At 40.5% G+C, this 22266-nt stretch overlaps 2 protein-coding genes across 2 annotated transcripts in view; one reads left to right on the top strand and one right to left on the bottom strand.

Annotated features, from left to right (window-relative positions):
• The window catches only part of tecpr2 (tectonin beta-propeller repeat containing 2), a 52206-nt gene extending 41931 nt beyond the window's left edge, over positions 1-10275 (top strand). The window contains exons 20-28 of the mRNA XM_079261676.1: positions 1-132; positions 3176-3401; positions 3482-3571; positions 5069-5166; positions 5259-5394; positions 8858-9006; positions 9075-9216; positions 9319-9468; positions 9957-10275. The exon at positions 1-132 is cut by the window's left edge and continues 10 nt beyond it. Coding sequence (XP_079117802.1) covers positions 1-132; positions 3176-3401; positions 3482-3571; positions 5069-5166; positions 5259-5394; positions 8858-9006; positions 9075-9216; positions 9319-9468; positions 9957-10108 — 1275 coding nt within the window. The 3' untranslated portion in view covers positions 10109-10275. The remainder of the gene's footprint in view (positions 133-3175; positions 3402-3481; positions 3572-5068; positions 5167-5258; positions 5395-8857; positions 9007-9074; positions 9217-9318; positions 9469-9956) is intronic.
• An 8647-nt stretch (positions 10276-18922) lies between these two features.
• Positions 18923-21916, bottom strand: ankrd9 (ankyrin repeat domain 9). Its single transcript, XM_079262040.1, has one exon. The coding sequence runs from the start codon at positions 21831-21833 to the stop codon at positions 20970-20972; it is 864 nt and encodes a 287-aa protein (XP_079118166.1). The 5' UTR covers positions 21834-21916; the 3' UTR covers positions 18923-20969.
• Positions 21917-22266: the final 350 nt, after the last annotated feature.

The following is a 22266-nucleotide window of genomic DNA, read 5'->3' as shown; positions in this document are numbered from 1 at the left end:
GGTCTGGAGCTGATATGCATCGCCCTGGGAGATAACGGGACCGCCTGGGCTCTGGATGCAAGTGGCAGCCTCTGGTTCCGGACTGGCATCTGTTCATCCAGACCACAGGGTACCGACGACCACTGGTGGCAGGTACAGTCGCATCCGGGAGGACCGAATGTTTCAGCTGAGACAGTCGTTGGAATCTGAGACCAGGAATTCAGTGTTTCAGACTGGGAATTATGGATTTCAGAATAGAATTCCAGGAACTGGGAATTCATCATTTCAGAATAGAATTCCAGGAACTGGGAATTCATCATTTCAGACTGGGATTAAAGGAGCTGCAATTTAGTCATTTCAGAATGGGATTCCACGAATACAAAATTAAGGATTTTAAACTGAGAATTGGGAATTTCAGACTTTGATTTTAGGGTTTCAAACATGGTTTTAGGATTTCATACTGGGAATACAGATTTTCGGACTAGGTTGTCATGGCATTCCTGTAATTTTAAGGTTTCAGACTAGGAATATACGGTTTAAGGGGAATTCATGGTGAAGGTTTCACATGTAGTTTTTGGGGTTTCAAAATGGAAATTTTGGATTTAGACTGGAAATTGAAGCTTTCAGAGTGGGTTGTTTGGGGAATTTAAGGGTAACAGAGAGGTTAACTGGATTCCACACTGAAAATTCAGATTTTCTCTGTGGTTGTCAGACTCCGACTTCTGGATTTCAGTTTGGAAATTTACCAAATCGGGATAGGATTTTGAGGTTTCAGGCACAGACATGTTTTTTTTAGCATTGAGACTGGGAATTCAGGATTTCCAACTGGGTTGTCAGGGTGTCAGACAGATTTAGGGGTTTCAGACCTGAAATTTAAGATTTCTGACATGATTTTAGAGGAAGTTTTCTGCAGTCTCAGCTATGTTTCTTTACACAATTGTAATAATAAATCTCCCGTTTTTCCTGCAAAGCCAAGATTTGCAGGAAGTATTTACTGGACTGGGGGGAAACACTAAATACCTGCATCTTCTAGTTTGTGGTGTTTTACTGCAGACTTTTGATCCAGTGTATGCAAATCTGCTAAACATGTGGATTGTCTTCGTAGTTAAATTTTTTCCCACCAAACTTGCTAAACTCTTTCTCTGGATGGACCTTCAAAAATTGAGCAAGTTTGGGATTATTTTTTGATTTGGACATAGAAACCATGATTTGTAAAGGTTTTTACTTCAGGTAGCATCGCTGCTGGTAGAACTTAAAAGAATCCCAGCACTCCATACGCTGTCCCTAATAAGAGTGAATATTTTTTATGAATTTTGGACAAAGTTTGCATTTTTTTTAAATAGAATCTAAAAATTTTGGTTAAAACAAACAGAAAGAAAAAACTATTTTCAATTTATGAAATATTGATCAGAGTAAGTCCAAAATAATAACCAGCAACAGACACTGTCCTGGTCATCACACATTTTTACCAGGATTTTTAGAGCGACAACTCATAACAGACATACGAACACTATAATGTCTATGATACATTGTAGAGAAGTGGATTTAGTCTGGATTTTGATTCGATGAACCACCTCTTGGCCTTAAATTTCTGGCCTAATTCGTTGAGGCTGAACCGAGGAGGACATCCAGGAGCAGTGGCCGCCGGGTTAGGCTTTAGCCGGGGAGGACGCTGCTTCCCGGGCTCGACCACCGTTAGAACTGCTTCCAGTTCTAGTTGTTTTCTGTGTTTTTGTCACAGTTTTTAGTTGAGTTGTTCCATTATTTCTTGCCTATTACTAAACCAGGAACAGTTCAACCATGTTACAAGCGCTGATAGTAAACTTTTCTAGTCATTTACTTTTAGATCTACTTTACAAAGCTAAGCAAAGTTTACTCCACCAGAGAGGAGTTGTAGTTGAAAGAACTAGACCCCAACATTTTGGAGCTTTCCATGAGGCGAAAAGTGAGAGAGACCATGACCTGCTTCAGACATATAGCAGAGAACTGGTTCCACAACCCACACCTGCAGTGGAAACCTGAAACGAACCAGCAAAACATCTTGATTTCATTCAGAGCTTCTCTGCTGAGTCAGTCAGCTGGCTTTGACTGTGCCCAATTCCACCAAACTGAGTAGGATCCATTATTTTCCATTAAAACCTATTGCTTGATGATGGTTTGGTGTTTGATCAGTAAGTCAGAAACCTCTCAGTAAGATTCTACCAGCTCCAATCCTTTTCTCCAAAATTCCTTTCAGATTTCCATTGATAATAGTTTATCTTAGGAATACATCAGATTAATAGGTATTAATAAATTAACCTATTCATTAATAGGTTGGGGGGGGGGGCTGTCCCAGAAGTAAGCAGGCGAGAGGCAGAGTCACCCTGAACAGGTCACCAGTCCATCACAGAGACAAACTCTCACATTCATTCACTCCCAGGGAGAGTTTAGTGATCAATTAACCTAAAATGCATGAATTTGGATGGTGGGAAGAAGCTGGAGTACCTGGAGAGAACCCGCGCTTACATGGGTAGAACATGCAAACTCCACACAGAAAGGCCACTGTTCCAACCTCCCCCCAGCTGAGGCTCGAACCAGCGACATTCTTGCTATGAGGCTCCAATAATAACGACCGTGCCGCTGCTTAAATTAATGTCAAATAGATCTTAATTTCATTTCCAGGTACAGCTAATTATCATTTACTTCCATTCTATCAGGTTTGTGAACATAAAGATACAAATTAATTTGCTGTCGTCTTTTATCTCCATCAACTTCAGTTTACCTCAAAATGTCACGTCGCTGCTTCATGCCTGGAAAAAAAAAAAGTTGCTTTGGATAAAAGCGTCGGCTAAATGACTGTAGAATAGAATAGAAGAATATTTCACATTTATGCTTGATTCTCTTCTTTTATTCATTGACAGTGTTTAATAAATATTCATTGCATCATAACTGGTTGCATATTTCCTACGCTAGATAAGGTCACTTCAGATGCAGGACTTTGTTGAACCATCATCTGGAGACGAATGATGGTTTCCTTTAGCTTTAAAAAGAGGCGGTGCTTCTTGACGTTCCATGAAATAATATTTCCTATAAACATTACGGTGATGATTATATCCCAACAGGAATTTCAAGGTTCCAGATTTAGTTTTCAGGCTAGGAGTTTGGGTCGGTTTGGGCTCAGCACGAGTTCTGCTTTCACAACTCATGTCTCCATCAGATCAGCATTTCGGACTACGTGGTCTTCGACCAGGGCAGCCTCTTCCAGACGCTGCTGCAGGCTACGCAGAGCGTTGCCACGGTAACCAGGGCACCAGTGGAGCGGGTGGTCGCCTTCCTGTCCCAGTATTCCCAGTGTCAGCCAAGTCTGGTCAGCGCGAACGCTAACGGGGTGTGGGTTGCATCCGGTCGGAACCAGCTGCATCTGGCCCGCGGCAGCCTCGTGGGTCGGTAGAATCTGGCTTTTGTGTTTTGGTTCTTATTTTTATTTTTGTTATAGCTTCTGAGATGCTGTTTGTGTTTGTAGGAACCTTCTGGCAGAACGTGGTCCCGCGAGGAACAGTGTCCACCACCAGGTGGACTTTCATCACGTCCTCAACTGTTCCTCACAGAGAAGGTAGGATACCCGAGAACACACATGATCCATGCTCTGACCTGTGTTCTGTGTTCTGATCCATGTCCTATGCTCTGACATGTGTTCTGATCTATGTTTATACATGTCTGCACCGTTTCCTTCTTTTTTGTGTTTATTATTATTTGTCCTGCCCAGCATTGAAGCAGGCAGAATGGTCTGTCTGATGCATTGTATCGAACAAATTTGCATCTCCAAGAGGAGCCTAATGAAAGTATTACTCATTGGAGTACGATAATTACTTAATATAATAGGAGTACTTAATATTAGTAATAATGCTAATATTAATATTTAGTAGGAGTTTGAAAGTGTTAAGTCTTTTTTTTTTTTTAAACGTGTCGTGTTGCTAAATCTGCGTGTTGATGCTGCACCTGACTAAAGGATGGGGGCAGAAAACACAAGTGTTCTGGTCCATGTTAGAATCTGTGTCCTTAGCATGTTTTCCATGTTCTGGTCCATGTTAGAATCTGTGTCCTTAACGTGTTATCCATGTTCTGGTCCATGTTAGAATCTGTGTCCTTAACGTGTTATCCATGTTCTGGTCCATGTTAGAATCTGTGTCCTTAACGTGTTATCCATGTTCTGGTCCATGTTAGAATCTGTGTCCTTAACGTGTTATCCATGTTCTGGTCCATGTTAGAATCTGTGTCCTTGACGTGTTTTCCATGTTCTGGTCCGTGTTAGAATCTGTGTCCTTAACGTGTTATCCATGTTCTGGTCCATGTTAGAATCTGTGTCCTTAACGTGTTTTCCATGTTCTGGTCCATGTTAGAATCTGTGTCCTTAACGTGTTATCCATGTTCTGGTCCATGTTAGAATCTGTGTCCTTAACGTGTTTTCCATGTTCTGGTCCATGTTAGAATCTGTGTCCTTAACGTGTTATCCATGTTCTGGTCCATGTTAGAATCTGTGTCCTTGACGTGTTTTCCATGTTCTGGTCCATGTTAGAATCTGTGTCCTTGACGTGTTTTCCATGTTCTGGTCCGTGTTAGAATCTGTGTCCTTAACGTGTTTTCCATGTTCTGGTCCGTGTTAGAATCTGTGTCCTTAACGTGTTTTCCATGTTCTGGTCCGTGTTAGAATCTGTGTCCTTAACGTGTTTTCCATGTTCTGGTCCGTGTTAGAATCTGTGTCCTTAACGTGTTATCCATGTTCTGGTCCGTGTTAGAATCTGTGTCCTTAACGTGTTATCCATGTTCTGGTCCATGTTAGAATCTGTGTCCTTAACGTGTTTTCCATGTTCTGGTCCATGTTAGAATCTGTGTCCTTAACGTGTTATCCATGTTCTGGTCCATGTTAGAATCTGTGTCCTTAACGTGTTTTCCATGTTCTGGTCCATGTTAGAATCTGTGTCCTTAACGTGTTATCCATGTTCTGGTCCATGATTGTATCTGTGTCTGAATCCATTCACTGTGTTCTGATTCGTTGATGAGTTTGTATCTGTAGCCCGAACGTGTTCTGATCCGTGTTCTGCGACCTCAGGAACGTTCCTGTGGTTGGCTCAGAGCAGGAAGGACCTGTTTTGTGTCTGGGACCAGGATGGAGAGCTCCGCCCCTCCTCCGTCCCCCTGCCTCCTGAGGTAGCGACACTCTGAAATGTCTCGGATCGTCCCCCCATCTCCAGATCGATAGTTGACCTGCGTCTTTGTTTTCTTTACTGCCTCTGCTTTAGGTGGAACTGACCCACCTGTCTGCCTGCCATGACGCTCTGTGGGGATTGGACAGTCATGGCCGGGTCTGCATTCAAACCTTATCTCCATCCTGTCCCACTGGACTGCACTGGACCCCCCTGGACCTTAGTCAGCTCGGTATGTGTGTTAAAAACTGGAGGGAAAGACATCACACACCTGTTATCCTCCAGCGCTTGGCACACCTGACCTAAACTGGACCAGAACTAAAAGTCATGCTTGTTAAACAGGTTGAAGGACTCCTGCAGCGTGAACCTGGATCCTGTTTGATATTATACCGTGTTTTAATAATCAGTCTGCTTTCTAGAACCAGAACCTAAACGTAAAACCAAATCTGAACCTGAACCAGAACCAGAACCAGAACCTGAACCTGAACCTGAACATAAAACCAAATCTGAACCAAAACCTGAACCTAAATCTGAACCTGAACCTGAACCTAAACGTAAAACCAAATCTGAACCTGAACCAGAACCAGAACCAGAACCAGAACCTGAACCTGAACCTGAACATAAAACCAAATCTGAACCAAAACCTGAACCTAAATCTGAACCTGAACCTAAACGTAAAACCAAATCTGAACCTGAACCAGAACCAGAACCAGAACCTGAACCTGAACCCGAACCTGAACCTGAACATAAAACCAAATCTGAACCAAAACCTGAACCTAAATCTGAACCTGAACCTGAACCTAAACGTAAAACCAAATCTGAACCTGAACCAGAACCAGAACCAGAACCTGAACCTGAACCCGAACCTGAACCTGAACATAAAACCAAATCTGAACCAAAACCTGAACCTAAATCTGAACCTGAACCTAAACGTAAAACCAAATCTGAACCTGAACCAGAACCAGAACCAGAACCAGAACCTGAACCCGAACCTGAACCTAAACGTAAAACCAAATCTGAACCAAAACCTGAACCTAAATCTGAACCTGAACCAGAACTTAAACATAGACCTAGACATAGACCCAACCCCAAACTTACATCTCACCCAGACCCAAATCTGAACATAGACCTGCACCTGGGCTTAAACCGGGACTCAACTCTGAACCTGAACCAAAACATAAACGTAGACTTAGACATCCATCCCCAAACTTAAACATAGACCTGCATCTGAACTCGAACCAGGTTTCAAAACTTAAACCTAGAACGGGGATCCAAACCTGACCCTAAACTTGTACCCAAACCTGAACCTGACCCTGAACTTAAACCCAAACCCAGACCTCGACCTGAACTTGAACCCAAACCCCAACCCAAACCTAGACTTGAACTTGAATCCAAACCTGAACCTAAATATAGACCTAGACACCCATCCCCAAACTTAAACATAGACCTGCACCTGAACTCGAACCGGGTTTTAAAACTTAAACCTAGAACCGGGATCCAAACCAGACCATAAACGTGAACCCAAACCTGAACCCAGACCTGAACTTGAACCCAAACCTGAACCCAGACCTGAACCCAAACCTAAACCTAAATACAGACCTACGCCCTGTCACAAACCCAATCCCAAAACACAAACGTAGACCTGGACCAGTACCAGAAATAAACATTACAGTGACAGCGATAAACAGACATTGGAATACTTGGACTAAAGTTTGTGTTTGTTCATCATATTTCAGTTGAGTAACAAGATTAGAAACAGAAACTTTGTAATTTACCAACAGGAAGAGGAACAAACTGAAATAACACTCGACGGCACAGCGTCATCATCATCGTTTCAGAGCTTACACACAGCTGTGTTTCCACATTGTGTCACATTGTGTCATCCTGAGGAGAACGTCAGAGTGAGAGTAACCTGACTGATAGGTCAGATCTGTTTTTAGTTCCTCTGCCCTTCTCTTTATCAGGGAACACATGACTGGTTCTCATTTAACACACAATCCCAGTCTGGTTCTGTTACAGCTTCAGTCGCCAACAGATCGACCTGATTAGATCCGGTTCTGTGTTTATGTAACAAGAGAAAATAAGAAGTCTATTTGAGGGAAGCTGGACCACCACCCGGATGGAAACACTCTGTAAACACAGAACTGGACTTTCAGACCAAAAGTAGGGTATCTGAGAGAGAGAGGTGGTTGTCAAAGAGGGACCCGGTGTCCATCTTTAATCCTGAAATCTCAAAGTATTGCTATTTTATATTGTTTCTTTGTTTTTCTATTTTATTTGATATAAAACAGTATGCTGTTGCTCAACACATTAAATACCAGTTAACACCAGATATTATGAGGGTAAAATGATGTGAAATCGAGGTATGAATAGATTTTAACAAAAAAAAAAAAAAAAAAACAGAATTTTTTACTGACTACTTTGGAGTCTTTCTCATCTGTGTGATCATTATGTCAAGTCAAGTATTGGCATTAAAACAAACACACAACACAAACTAAAACACTTTTTCATCCAGCTGAGTTCACATCAGCCTTTTTTTTTTGACTCCTGGTCCGTTTGCTCAGAAAATCCGCTTTGTCCAGGGTAACGTGATCAAAGAATCCGACTCGGTCCACTTACAGGACTCAGTCCGTTTAAACTGGGCCACATACAGGAAGCGGACTACAGAAAAGTCACTTCCTGTATTTGGCGTAGTGTTGCCTTGTGGGTAGCGATGGCGTTAAGGGTCCTCTACCGCGTCTGTTGTTCATACTTTGTCCACTTTTTCAGCGTATCTCTGCAGTATACCTGCATAAGGCTAAATAAAAAAAATAAAAACAGCAATCTTCTTCACGTGGGTCTTGTTCTCTCTTTTGCTAAATACCAGTGCCGCGCCACCTCTGGTGGGAATGGGGATATATTATTCTAATGGTTTGGCTGGTTTGACCAAAGTGCAGCGTAAACATGATCTGGGTTCGCATGGATACACCCCCCTACAACTGAGCCGAGTCCCCAATCAGACCGAGTCTAGCAGACTATCCTGATGTGAATGCATCCTTACAGTTTATTATTTATGCTACAAAATACAGTCCTCACAAAACCAACTCTAACCTATTATTTTTGTATTTTCACACACATTAAACTAACTCACTTGCTGATAAATTGAGTTGATTTAAGCTCTCTGATTGGTGGAAAGTTTAACAAGAAATGGTTCAATCATAATTTCCATCTCAAAATAGAGTTTTCTTAGAATACCAGTGATTGTAATATCTTTGTTATGAAACTGTGATAAATAATGGTGTTTTTATGGATCATTGTGGATTTACCATATAGAGTCTGAATAAACACTCCATGTTGTTGCTGGATTGTAAACCTGGAGGGATAGAAATGCTGGAGAACTGCCGTAGTTCAGGCTAAGCTTTTCCACAGAACACACCCCAGTGTTACACAATGCTGTTCCTGGGAAACTGGTGGTATAAGGGATGCGGCTCGGGCGATCTAGTGGATGTGTTAAAAAGAACCATTTTTTTGGTGTTTTGCTTTGTTTCTGTCTGTTTGTTATGTTATTATCATAAAAAACAAGAGTCCCCTCATACTGTCCAGTCAGAACGTCCTGCAGGTTTGTCCGGCGCTCCAGCATCCTGTCGTCACAGCAGAGGTCCATTTTTTTGGTGCTAGTCAGGGTGATCGGGTAAAATCCCATCTGTGTGTTGCAGGAAGCGTCCGACTGGTTTGGATCAGCTGTGGCAGTCAGAACGTCTGGGCTGTGGACAGCCGCGGAGTTGTCCACTTCAGGGTGGGAACCCAGCCCCTCAATCCCAGCATGATGCTGCCGGCCTGGATTCAGATAGAACCCCCCATTCAGGTAACAAACCTTCTCGGAGAGACACCACAACTGTGCGACCTGCTCGAGTAACAGCGATGTCTCTGCAGCCAATCGGAGTGCAGCTGGTCAGTATTCAGACAAGTCCAAATGACCGTCTCCTCTGGGCTCTGGACAACAGAGGGAGTGTTTTCGTCAGGACCGGGCTCAGTGATGAGATGCCTATTGGGACCGGCTGGGACCTGGTACCAGGTACTCACCTGTCTGACAGGTTTACACTATCTGTCAGGACAGGTTTTCCTGGAGTGTGTAACGTGTGTGTGTGTGTGTGTGTGTGTGTGTGTGTGCACGTAGGGTTGGCTGTCAGTCAGCTGGTCCTCAGCTGTCGGACCGTTTGGGTTCGGTGTGTAAACGGAGATTTGGCACGACGTTACGGCATCTCTGAAAGAAACCCTGCTGGAGATTACTGGAAGAAGATCCCAGGAAATGCCATCTGGTTCACTGGTGAGGCTCTGAACTGGTTTGGGTTGATGAGACTGGAGTTAAACTGGTTTTCTACTAGGAAACTGGGAAACTTCTACTGGGAAAATATTTTATGTGGGTCTCGATATGCTTTCTATGCTGAATAACCGTTGTGAAGCTCTAGCACGTTTCTCTCATTCACCTGTCAAAACTCAGCTGATCTGAATCAGTTGATTCACTTGTTGCTATGGTGACGCCTGAAAAGGAGTGAAATTACAGTGGTTTGACTACATGTGTGTGTCTAGGAAAATAATGCAGCCAGTCGGCGTTAGAATTCTCTCTGACCATGGAATAAAAAGAACTAAGCAAAAGCACAAATACGACAAAATGCACCTGCTAAAAGGTCCGCTGAATTCCTTTTTCTGCCGGTTCCGTTGTTTGCTCCAGTCCTCAGCAGCAGATTTGGTTTTATTGAATAAACTTTTTCTGAAGTTTGTACTGTCTCAGCTCTCTGTCCGTCTGTCCTGCAGTCACTCCAGAGGACGAGTTGTGGGCTGTGACTCCTGTTGGCGGTTTGTCCCGGAGACTGACAAAGCTCCTCCCCCAGACTACCCACAGACCCCAACCCTCAGGACCTATCCTCGGAGGGGACAATGTGGATGATGAATGGGAGCTGATCTGACACCCTCGTCTGAGTTTTCTGGGTTTCCCTTGTGACTGAACTGTGGAGAAGACCTGGGTGGAGTGACGTCTCAGCTGGACCATCAGTCCACAGACATCACTGCCTGTAGCTACACAGGAAACACCTGGGTAACTACGTGAACTTAATTTTACTGTTCTATTAAAAAGAAGCACTTTAACCTTCGAAATGGGCGGGTAGTGGTGGGGGAGGATGTCTAACTTGGCTAATATTTAGACCAGTCATGTTTAAACCATTACAAACTGGTCTGAATTCAGCTTTGGCTGCTGTCCCTGACTCGAAATGACCCCTCTCCAGTTCTTTCTTGGATTCTGTTAGCTCCAGTCTGGTGCTGCAGCCTGATCAAGTCCAGTTCAGACTGGTTCTAGACGAGTCCCTCCGTACTGAGTGTGCTGGTTTCATGTCGGGGTTTTGGACAGAGATCCTACGGCTCAGGTTTGGTTTTTCATGGTTGTATGTTAGACCTTACGTCTGTTCAGGTTTAAAGCTGGAAGTCTGAAACCTTGCGGACTGAAGACCATGTCTCTGCTTAGTTCTAATGTGTCCTGACTGGTTCTGACGGGTTCTCTATCAGAACATTTCCTTCACCAAGTTGATTTTGTTTCATAAAACACGTTGATGCTGTTTAGGCTTCGTGATGACGCAGGAGTTTGAGGGATATTTTCACTGCAGTGAATCATTTTGTCCTTTTTCTTCTGTCATATTTCTAAGTCTAATAAAAGGGACTAAACAAGGCTCCTGATCCGTTTTAATTTTTACTCTGTGGGCCAGATCTACTAAAGATTCACAAAAAGGTGTGCAAACTTATGGCACTCGCAAAAAAAAAGTACAAACGGATTTACTAACCGGGTGCATTACGGGTTGTTGTGTTTAGGATATTTTTTTAGTTATTTATTTATTTATTTATTATTCCTAGTTTAAGTATCCAGAACAAACAAACCAACACAGTCCCAACAATATCACACAACAACAACATATAAAAAAGAAAAAAAAAGCAGAGGATGGGGGGGGGGGGGGGTGCTGCATACTCATATTTGACGCTAAAGTATTTAGTAGAGAAGCCTATATCAGAAGCCCAAAAAGCCAGGTGATAAGCATGTCCATGCCTGCTTACATACATGTATATACATACAATTCTTCCATACATCTATGCATACATATGGCTTCATACATCTATAAAGCCTATACATACACACACCAACTGCGTTTAAATCTGTATACAAAATATAAACACACATACCAACGTTTATGTAAATCTACCTACCCATGCAAAACTTTTTTTTCCTTTTTTTTCCCCCTTTTTCCTTTTTCTCTTTTTTATTCTTTTTCTCCTCTTTTCCTTCCTTTTCCTTTTTCTTTTCTTCTTTCCTTTTTTTATTTTTTTATTTATTTATTTATTTTTTATAGCTACATTGCAATTTGTATACTACATATCAAAAACCCGGACACACATTCCCTCTATGTGCAATGGGAAACTGTCTCCCTTGTATATAAAAAAACCAAAAAAAACCAAAAGATAAATACTTACTTTTCATCAAACCATCATTTGTGATCCCATGTGTCCCCATACCAGCTTCCAAATAGTTTCAGAATTGATTTTAGTTTCATTTAGCATATCCGTTGTTCTTTCCATGCTTATAAGATTTAGAAATTCAGATAACCATGTTTCTATGGAGAAGCATTTTGGCTTGAGAATTTTCCAGTTAAATAAAATTATTCTTTTGGCAGCCAGAAATGCTAAGCCCACTGTTTTCTTCTCTAGTCTTGTTTTAAACTTTATGGTCCTATGACCCAACAGACATAAGGATGGACATGGAGTTATATCTACATTAATAAGCACTGAGGTTAACCTACAGACTTCTGTCCAAAACAGATTAATAGCTGGGCAGAGCCATAAGATATGAAATAGATTACCTACTTGTCCACATTTATGCCAACAAAGATTTGAGATACTTGGGTCTATTTTTTTAAGTTTGGAGGGAGTAATGTGTGCTCTATGAAGAATTTTTAGCTGTATTATTCTTCCTCTAACGGATTTAGAGATTATTTTAATATTACGCCAAATATTTTCCCATTCTGTGGATGTGAGTTGGACCCCTAAATCAGATTCCCATTGTGCCTGTTTTTAAATTTGGATTTGAAGAGGACTGGAGCAATAGCTTATATATACCTGAGACTGTGCTTCTATTTGAGGATAGAAGTCTGAGTTTTTTTTCAATCTCAAAATTATAATCAAAGCATTCTTTGGGAAGTTTGGAGACAACTGACTTTAACTGAAAATACTGTAAAAAGTTATTCATGCTTAAATTATGCCTTTTCCTTACTTCTTCAAAGGGGAGAATTTCTCCGTTTTCTACAATTTGAGAGATTTCTGTGATATTTTCTTTACGCCAAACTATATTATTTAATGGTGTCCCTGCAGCTTTAAAGTCACTGTTACACCATATTGGGGAGGATGGAAGAAATGATTTTGCGGTAGCTTTTTTTTTTTTTTTTTATGAATTTCTCTACTTATAACACAAGAAAATTTAATAATATAATTGCTTATGTTTTCGGGTGGAGTGGGGGTGTACCAGAGTGAAGACAGTGATACACATTTATTTTTCTCCTTTACCAAGAATTCCTCAAGCCAATCCCAACTCCCTTCTTCTCTTATCTTTTTTTGGCCCCAAATTAAAGAATATTTGGCATTAAAAGTAAGATAATATAAATAAACATCTGGAATTCCCAAACCTCCTTTATCTCTGGGTAGGGATAATTTTTTCCAACTAATTCTAGGTTTTTTATTCTTCCATAAAAAAGAAGAAAACATTCTATTGATATGATCAAACCAAGACTTCTGAATAAACAATGGGATAGAGGACAATAAAAAGTTCTTGGAAGGAGATTCATCTTCAGTATCTCTCCCCGACCCCATAAGGATAAAGGTAAAACAGACCATCTTTTTAGGTCTTCCTTCATATTATCCACTAAAGGTTTAGCATTTAATTCAAATATTTCATTAACGGGTACTTTAATTTTAACTCCCAAATATCTCATGTCTTCTGGTCTCCAGACAAAGGGAGCAGATCCCAGATCAGTAATATGTGTCCACATGTTCAGAGGAATGGCTTCACTTTTACTCCAATTTATTTTATAACCTGAAAAGGTACCAAATAAATTAAACATTTCCAAAACTCTCGGTATAGAGTATAAAGGTTTCGACAGTCAAAAGAATATCATCTGCATACATAATTAGTTTAAAATTGTGATTATTAATAGTAATACCCGTAATGCTTTTATCCTGCCGGGTGGCACATGCCAGCGGTTCTAAAGCTAAAACAAAGAGTAAAGGGGACAGAGGACAACCTTGTCTAGTAGAACGCTCAAGGCAAAAAGGAGCTGAGACCATGCCATTACTCTTACTTGCTGAAACAGGGTTTTTATATAAACCTCTGATCCACTGTAAACACCTTGAACCAAAACCATATCTGGAAAGAGTTTCAAATAAAAATGTCCACTTGATTCGGTCAAAAGCTTTCTCAGCATCCAGGGATATGCCGACTACTGGATGCTGAAGGAAACCTGCTCTGTGCATGATCTGAAAAAGTCTTCGCATGTTGTCTGAAAGAAGCCTCCCCTGTATGAAGCCCACCTGATCTATATGGATTAAGTTTTTAACAACTACCTCTAATTTTATAATCACTATTAAGCAGGCTTATAGGCCTATAGTTTTTCACATCTAAAGGATCTTTCCCGGGTTTGAGCATAACTGATATAATAGCTGTCCGCATTGTTGGTGGCACGATCTGTTCGTCCACAGCCTGATTATACAGACCGAGGAGCATAGGCATAATTTCTTTTGAAAAGCATTTATAAAATTCTGCGGTGTAGCCATCATTACCTGGCGCTTTACTGTTTGATAGAGATTTAATTGTGTTGTGAATTTCTTCTTCTGAAATAGGTGCCTTTAGTTTTCTTCTATTTTCTTGTTCCACTTGTGGTAAAATTATTCTATTGAGGAAATTTTTAAGGTCATGGTGTTTGGCCTTATATTCAGATTTATATAACGAAGAAAAATAACTTCTAAAAATATCATTAATAGCCCTTCGATCACTAATGATTATACCTTCCTTATCCTTTAAAGAGGTCATTTTATGTTTTTGTTCCTTTTTTTTCAGTTGATAAGCAAGTATCTTCCCAGCCTTTTCACCATCTTCATAATTTGCCTTTCTTAATTTATATAAGGTAAAGGTAGCTTCCTCATGTAACATGGCTTGTGCCGCAGCCCTAGTCAAGAATACTTGTTGTTTGCAGGTGTTGTTCATTGGCTCTTTCATATGATTCAGTTCAAGAGCTCTAAGCTTTGATAACATTACAGATTTCTTTTTCAGTCTTTCCTTATTTTTAAAAGATGCATAACTAATAATCCAGCTCGGACAGGTGGCTTTAAAGGCCTCCCAGACTATTGATAATGGGGTTGTTTGACTTATATTTATTTCAATAAATTCTTGAATATTCTTTTTAATTAAGGTAACGAAGGTATAATCTTTCAAAAGTGAATTATTAAAACTCCAATGTTTGGGCTTAGGTTCTCTTTTACTGTTGGGGTAAAAAGTTACTGAAATTGGGGCATGGTCTGAAATAAGGAAATTATGTATTACTGAATCTAAAACATTTATTATTAAAGAATCTGATCAAAGAAGATAATCGATTCGCGAGTATGAGTTATGTGCATTTGAGTAAAAAGTATATACTCTTGCTTTGATATTAAATAGACGCCATACATCAATTATTGACTGTGTCTCTAATAGCTCTTTAAAGGTGCACGAGATTTGTCAGTTGGTAGTGGAGGGCTTGAGCGGTCCATTAAGACATTGCTTACCAAATTAAAATCACCTCCCATTAATAATGGTATGTTTTTAAACTGAGATAGTGAGATATTAATTGAAACTAGGAAACTTGTCTGTGCTGTATTTGGAGCATATAAATTTACCAAAGCAATACTGTTATTCTCCAGTTTACCTGATACTACCACCCATCTTCCCTCTTTATCTGTCAATATGTCCAACGCTGTAAATGATACTTTCTTAGAAATAAGGATGCAGACACCTTTTGAGGCATTTGTTCCTGGAGAAAAGAAAATTTGTCCAACCCAGCGTTGTCTTAATTTTAAAGACTCTTCTTTAGAAAGATGTGTCTCTTGGATCATTGCTATGTCACAATTTAAAGCTTTTAGATGAGAAAGTACTTTAAACCTTTTTACTGGGTTTTGAATACCATTTACATTCCACGATATTACTTTAATTTTATTCATGGTCATCTAAAGGTGAATAGGAAAAAAAGAGACCAAACACAAACCAAACATGCCTCTTTTCTCCTTTTGAGAGCGATATTGTGTATGCACTACAAATAGGGAAGGGAAAACCGACAAAGACCCAAATAACATAAAAAAATGGCACATAAAAAACAAAAATAATCTACAATATGCAGATCTAACATAATTAACAACAAGATGAAAGAAAATCTCATCTTCAGTCCGTGATAGTTGGGTGTCAGCGTAGTGTGGCTGCAGTCCAGATCATCATAAATTCAAAAAGGATTTCCTTCACTCTCACACAACAAAAAAAAACTTACAGAAACACAGGATAATATGTGGAAGAAAAATCCTACTTCTAAACTTAACTTCAAAATGCCCAGAATGTGTAAAGAAAGTTTAATTTAGATTTGCTCATTTATACTTAAGAACATATTCCTTAAAACTCATCACAAAAACAATAAAAAATACCACTTAATCTATTTGTATTTTAACTATTGTTTGGTTTAAAGGATTCTTTTGGGCTGTCTACTAGAGATCAGCTTATATTATGATTGAAAACTAAACCAAAACAGAGGAAATAAAGGAAGAAAAAGGGAAAGATAGTCTGAGTGAGATATTTCTTTCTCTCCATTAAACTCAGTCAACTCAAGCCGGTCTCAGATGCACTGGCACCATGGAGGTTTTCACCTTGTAGCCGTTTCTGTACCTCCCTCCGTGCCTCATCAGGTTTGTTATAGACAAGCTTTTCTCAATTAATGGTGACAATCAGTCGGGCAGGGTGTAGAATTCCTACTCGTATTTTCCTCTTTTTTTAGATCTTCAATAAGGTCGTTGTATTCTGCGCGCTGCCTCTGCACCTCCGCTGATAAGTCTTGTCTAATAACAAATGGCTGACCTTGCCAGGAGAGAGTTCTTTCCTTTTTGACAGCAGCCAGGATCCTCTGTTTATCACTCCACCTCAGCATGACGAACGATGATGTTACGGGGTGACTTCTCTGGGTCCGGGTGTTTAGGATATTAAATAGCGCGTCTGCATCCAGTGAATATGCCATGGTTCATATGGTAGTTTGCGTGTTGGTAGGAAAAAATGTTAATATTAATTTAAATTAGTTTAATTGATTTAAGTAATTTTAATTTAATTAATTTAGCACCCAAATTGTGATCTTTTAAACCTGAGAGCAAATTGTCTCATAAGGAACTGCGTCTATATTTAACATGTTGAACGGACATGCACAGTCTCTGTGTGTGTAACTGTGTTAGGAACACATTATTCATCTTTGTAGGAATTTTAACACAGTCTTCCATTCTCCAAGTTGCAAGCTGGTGTGTTTTAGACAGCTGGCTTGTAGATGGCTCAGTTTATGACATTTTTAGTAAAAATAAATTAGGCCAATATTAGAAATGAGAATAAGTTATATCAATTCCTGTTTTTTATTGTACTTTTTTAGTGACAGTACTTGCATCCTACACCCACAGCTGTGTTTTTTGCACATTTTTATGCTGATTTTTCTGTTGTATGCTTTCTAATTATGTTTATACCCCGTCTTTTTTACTTCAACCTCTGTCCACATTTTTTTTTACCAAGAGCATTATTTTCCTCATGAATTTGCTCCCATCAGTCAAATTTCTTTGCTGTATGATTTCTTTCTAAACTGCCATGCTGCAAACCACGAAACGCGCAAAAGTCTCATTTAAATAGTCTCCATTGCGTTTGCACCTGCCGCCCAATCACTTTCAGTAAATCACTTGCAAACCATAGTTCATCCCCGTGTTCAAAATGTAAATTGGGATTATAGTAGATCTGGCCCTGTTAGTTAGGACTGAACTAGATCTAACCAGACTCAGAACATGTTTCTTTTGTGTGATTAATGGTTTTTGTCCTGTGGACAGTCAGGAAAACTGTAAGCAGCTGCACTCGGCGTTACTGAAGCGGGGAAATGAAAATTTACATTATCTTGAAAAACGATAAAAGCTTTTAAGGACTTCCTGAAACTGGATTAAGAACAAAACCTGGATCCTGAATAAATGTTTCCCAATGAACTGTTGTCTGGATCTGCAGAGGGGGCTTAGTTCTGAAGTCTTTATTTACAGCAAAACATGGAATGATCCTTTACATGGATGCCCCCAGATGCTTTCCAGTGTTGCTATAGAAACCTATAGAGATGCCGTTAGCCGACTAGTTGGATTTTTTTTCAGATCAGTAAGATTCACTGTAAACTCACATGTTGTGTGTCAGATGTTGCATAAATAAACATATAAACACTAAAGCTGTAGAACATGTTTTTTGTTTTTTTTTGGGGGGGGGGGGGGGGTATTTGACATGTAAGGAAGTAAGGAGGTATAGAGAACGTCATATTCTCAGCATGAATCCTGATCCTGACAGAGTACCTGGAAAGGTATTCTGCATGAAATGACATGCTCTGTGTGGGTATTGCACTACAAGTGCCTGAAATAACACCAGTGAACATCTTGTATACCTACATACACAAGCACATGGATACACACATACATAAATACAGGCATATAAAAACAAGCCACAACTGGGAAAAGATTATAGCAGCAGCCAAGCTTGTGTGTTTAAACCAGTTTTGAAATCAAACATAAAATGATGAATAAACAAAAAACATAACAGAACAAAAACATAAAAATAAACATAATAAAGATGATATTGCCTTTATGGATGAGACCCCTCTTGATATATTGTGATTTTTTTTTATTTTTTTTATTTTAAACTTGCCTGTTGCTGAATACACATATTAATGCTTGACCTGGTAAAAGGGGGGTAAACAGAAGAGAAAAAGAGTTCAAAGAAAAGAACAAACTAGAACTGCAAACAGTTATGTTATTAAACTGTTCCAGGCCCCCAAAGCAGCGCCCTCCCTGACCAAGGCTTGCCCCAACATTTGCCACATACTGAACGGTTCAGACACCCGTCATGTCATTTTTGGCCATCAATCAAAGGCCAAAACGACCATTATGAGAGGTTCCTTAAACTGTAAAACTCATCCTCTGTTATAAGCCTCGACCATGTTGATGATGTAGTGTTTCCTTTATGACGCAGACACACACTGTGATCCTTGTCATGAAGATAACATTCTTAAAGTTTTCAGCGTCCCTTCAACGCCCCATGTCCCCAAAGTGAAGGATCAAGCCAGCTGCCCCCAAAGTCATGTTGAACCAGAATGTGTGTGTGTGTGTGTGTGTGTGTGTGTGTGTGTTTTCCAAGTCTTTTAAAAATCATAAATCTTGAAGAGTTTCCCCATAAACTCTGTAAATATTCTGAGCTGGTCAGTAAGGTATTTGGTATGATATAAAAAATATTCGTGTTTTGTAAATATTTGTCCAAAAATATTTTTGCAATTTATGCATTTTATTAAATATAATTATATAAATACATTTTTTTATGAAATTAATGGAAGTATTCATACAGTACAATATGTTGAATTTTTTCTGATTTTTTTAAATGAATCTACTGAGAAATGCATGATTAAAAATGTCTATTTTCATACATATTTTATCACAAGATGTAAAAAAAAATTCCTGTACACTGACATTTTGATGACTCAGTCAAACTTAGTGGGTTTACCACGACAATCCAAAACATTGATCTGCCATACAATGCAATACAACTTTATTTACACCCTTACACACTTTAAAAACAACATTGTTGATGAAAGTGCGACATTGTGGGGGTTATAAAATAACAAATAAAAAACATACACAGGGACAATTAAAAATATACAGTCAGCTAAAAGCAATAAAAAATAAAAGCAATCAAATTAAAACAATCAAAAAATCAGATCTAAAAAGTCAACTTATTGTGCAGATGTTAAAGTTTATTTTTTGTTTGGTGTTAATGGAGCAATCAAGCAGGTGACTTCATTTGCAACAAAAGGTGTATTCAACCTCAAATATTAAGAAAAGTCACATGGAGTTTAAATACAATGTGAAAGTTTCAGCTCTGTGGGACAAACGGCTGATTTGTTATGATTTTTAAAGAGGTTTGAGAAGAAGAAGATAATCCAACTACCTGATTGGCCAGAACTGAAAATATCTTGTTTTACATTGGTTTTCAACCCTGACCTGGTTTTCACCTGAATCTGGCCAACATGAGCAGCAGCAGAAGCAACCAGATATCTAACATTGTTGATCTACCTCACTTCCTCTCTGGTTCACTGGACACTCTGTTTGCTTTCACACTTGATAAAAACTGATCTACAAGACTCTCAGTTCTTCATGTGGACCAGAGTTCATTTCTTTTGTCCACACCAGAGGGAGAATGTGTGTTCCCACTGTTCCATATGTCAGGGATCACCAAAGTGGTTCTATTAAGCACATTTTAGGCTCATTTATTTTAATATGCAAGTCCAGAAGGACAAGAAATAATCAGGCGTGATACACAAACCCTTTTACTCATTTTATATTGATCCTCAGATCTGCCAGAAACAAGCAGAAAGATATTGCTCTACCCGAACCCCCGCCTGCGGGCTGCATCTGATTGGTCGAATGCAGCAGAACGTATCTGTTTTATAAATAACTCGCTTTCCAGCTATAGTCTAAAATAACATCATTTGCCGTTATTAACTCGATTTATATAATAAAATGTCCCTGTTAATAGGTGTGCATGTGACAGATATACCATAACTCCATTTACATCCACATCTATTGTTTCATGTAGCTTATCGCCAGGATGTTTTTAGCATGGTTGTTACATTTATAGTATCCCTCCATTTACATCAATTGTTTCGCATAGCTTAGGTTTGTAGCCTGATTTTTTAAAAATAAACATTTTGGGGTACTTTGGTTTAACTCACAGCTTGTGTCTCAGGATCAGAACACAGTTCTTTATTGCAAAACGACTCTCCTTTCAGCAAAAAACCTGGTGGCACATCCCTGTCATACCAACGGCCAATCAATGACATTTATCATTATTCTTAGTGACATCATTGTCCCACCACATCCTGAGGCCTTGAAACCAAAGTTTTCCAGCCTGGAGAATCACATTACAGCTGTGTTTGCTTTATCACGCCCCAGAAACTGGATATCAACACATCAGTTGTTTTTAACGTCACTGTGGTTGATTACTGACAGAAGGCGAACAGGACATTACCAGAGGAAGAGAGGAAAAGGAAGAGAGAAACAGACAGAACTAGAAAATAAGAGGATTCAGAATGACGTTTTCTGCCCACATGAAGAGGACTTCTGCAAGAGGAGAATTATTATATCTATACACATTAAGCATCATCAACTGGGAACATGAATGCTCTTTTTTTTAAGTGGTATTCATGTTTTAGACGTATTTTTATTTTCTACCAGACACAACAAAACCAGAACAAAACAAAACTTGAGAACGACAGTCTGAACTCTAAATAAAAGTAAATCCTAAAAACTGAGAGGACATCTGACATCAAACTGTCCAGGATGTTTGGTTTCTCTTGTCCTCCATGTTTCATTTACCAACTCTCAGGGTCCTGAAGCCCCATTGTTTACTGTTAAAAGTCTATTTACATTTTATTTACATTGTCACCAATCTGTCCAGTCACATCAGTCCATCTCCACTGTAACCATGCCGACAGATAACTGCCAGCTGTGCAGCTGAAAGAAGTCGGGCAGCGAGCTGATCTGATCCGATCTGGACTGGGCCAGGCAGCGAAGCGCCTGCAGCAGCAGAGGGGGCGGGGCCAGACCACACAGCCAGCTGAACACGTCATTTCCCAGCAAGCTTTGCCAACGTTGTGGCTCGTCCTGCAAGCAGCTCAGCCGTGGTGGTTTGGGCAGGAAGAGAAGCAGTAAGTCTAGGCAGCGCTGGGCATGGCATCGCTCTGAAATGTCACAAGAAAGAAGTCTGTGTAGGGCAGCGTGGAGACCATCAGGCCGCGCGCCCTGGACCAGGAGGAGCAGCAGACAGTTGGGATGCGACAGCTCAACAGCCAGCTCCACGGCGCTCTTCCCTGCATCTGCAACGTGAGAGCAGCCACCATGACTGTCCAGGAAGTCCTGCCGCTCGCCTTGCGTGTCGCAGTCCTTGAGTGTCTCCACCATCATGCTGAGGATGGCCACGCGGTTGTAGCGAACAGCCACGTTCAGCTGCTGGGCTCCGCTGCCATGACAACAGCAGAAGCTGCAGCGCGGTGTCCTGAGCGCGCTCACTGTGTACCTCTTCAGCAGGTAGCGTGCGTAGTCTTGGTGGTCATGCACGATTGCGTAAAGCAGTGCTTCAGATGGCAGGAAGGTGCGCGGGTGGCCATCGTCCCAGGAGAAGACCTCCATGGTGCGCATGTCCTCCAGCAGCCAGACCGGCAGCTGCTCGCGCACTGCACAGTAGAAGGAGAACGCCGTCCGCTCACACTCACGCTGAGATGGTGTCAAGGACACGCAGTCCAGCTGAGAAGACAGGATCCACGGCATAACTGCTGACGACAGCTGACTTTGTCTGCAGAGACGTGTCTGAAGCCCAGCAGAAAGCCGTCTTGTTCAGCAGAGTCAAACCCCCATCCTCAGGCCCTCCACACTTTTATAGTCTCACCAACTCCACCTCCAGGACCCCTCTATCACAGCTCCGCCTTCCCCTGTTCCATGTGTGCATGTTTTTATCAGGACAGGGGGGATTAAGTGTCTCGCATAGCGTACATAGTGGTCTCCAGACTAAGGAGGACAGTGAGCAACATTAAGCTCAGTAGAAACACAGTCAGCTCTGATTCTTCCACAGGACACCAGTTCGTCTGCGTTGGTCAGTGACTGGTGAAAGATCAGATGATCAGCACATAAAATGTGTGTGTGTGTTTGTAACTGCTGTTGTTGACGTAGTGAGGAGCAGTAGGACTTGGGAGGATCAAATACC

The sequence above is a fragment of the Telmatherina bonti genome (assembly GCF_933228915.1).
Source record: "Telmatherina bonti genome assembly, chromosome: 22".
Classification (NCBI taxonomy): Eukaryota; Metazoa; Chordata; class Actinopteri; order Atheriniformes; family Telmatherinidae; genus Telmatherina; species Telmatherina bonti.
Note: the sequence above shows the minus strand (reverse complement) of the source record. Positions and strands in the feature narration are given on the sequence as shown.

Bases quoted from the DNA above. Each gene is read 5' to 3' on its own strand.
- ankrd9 (XM_079262040.1), bottom strand. From the start codon at position 21,833: ATGCCGTGGATCCTGTCTTCTCAGCTGGACTGCGTGTCCTTGACACCA.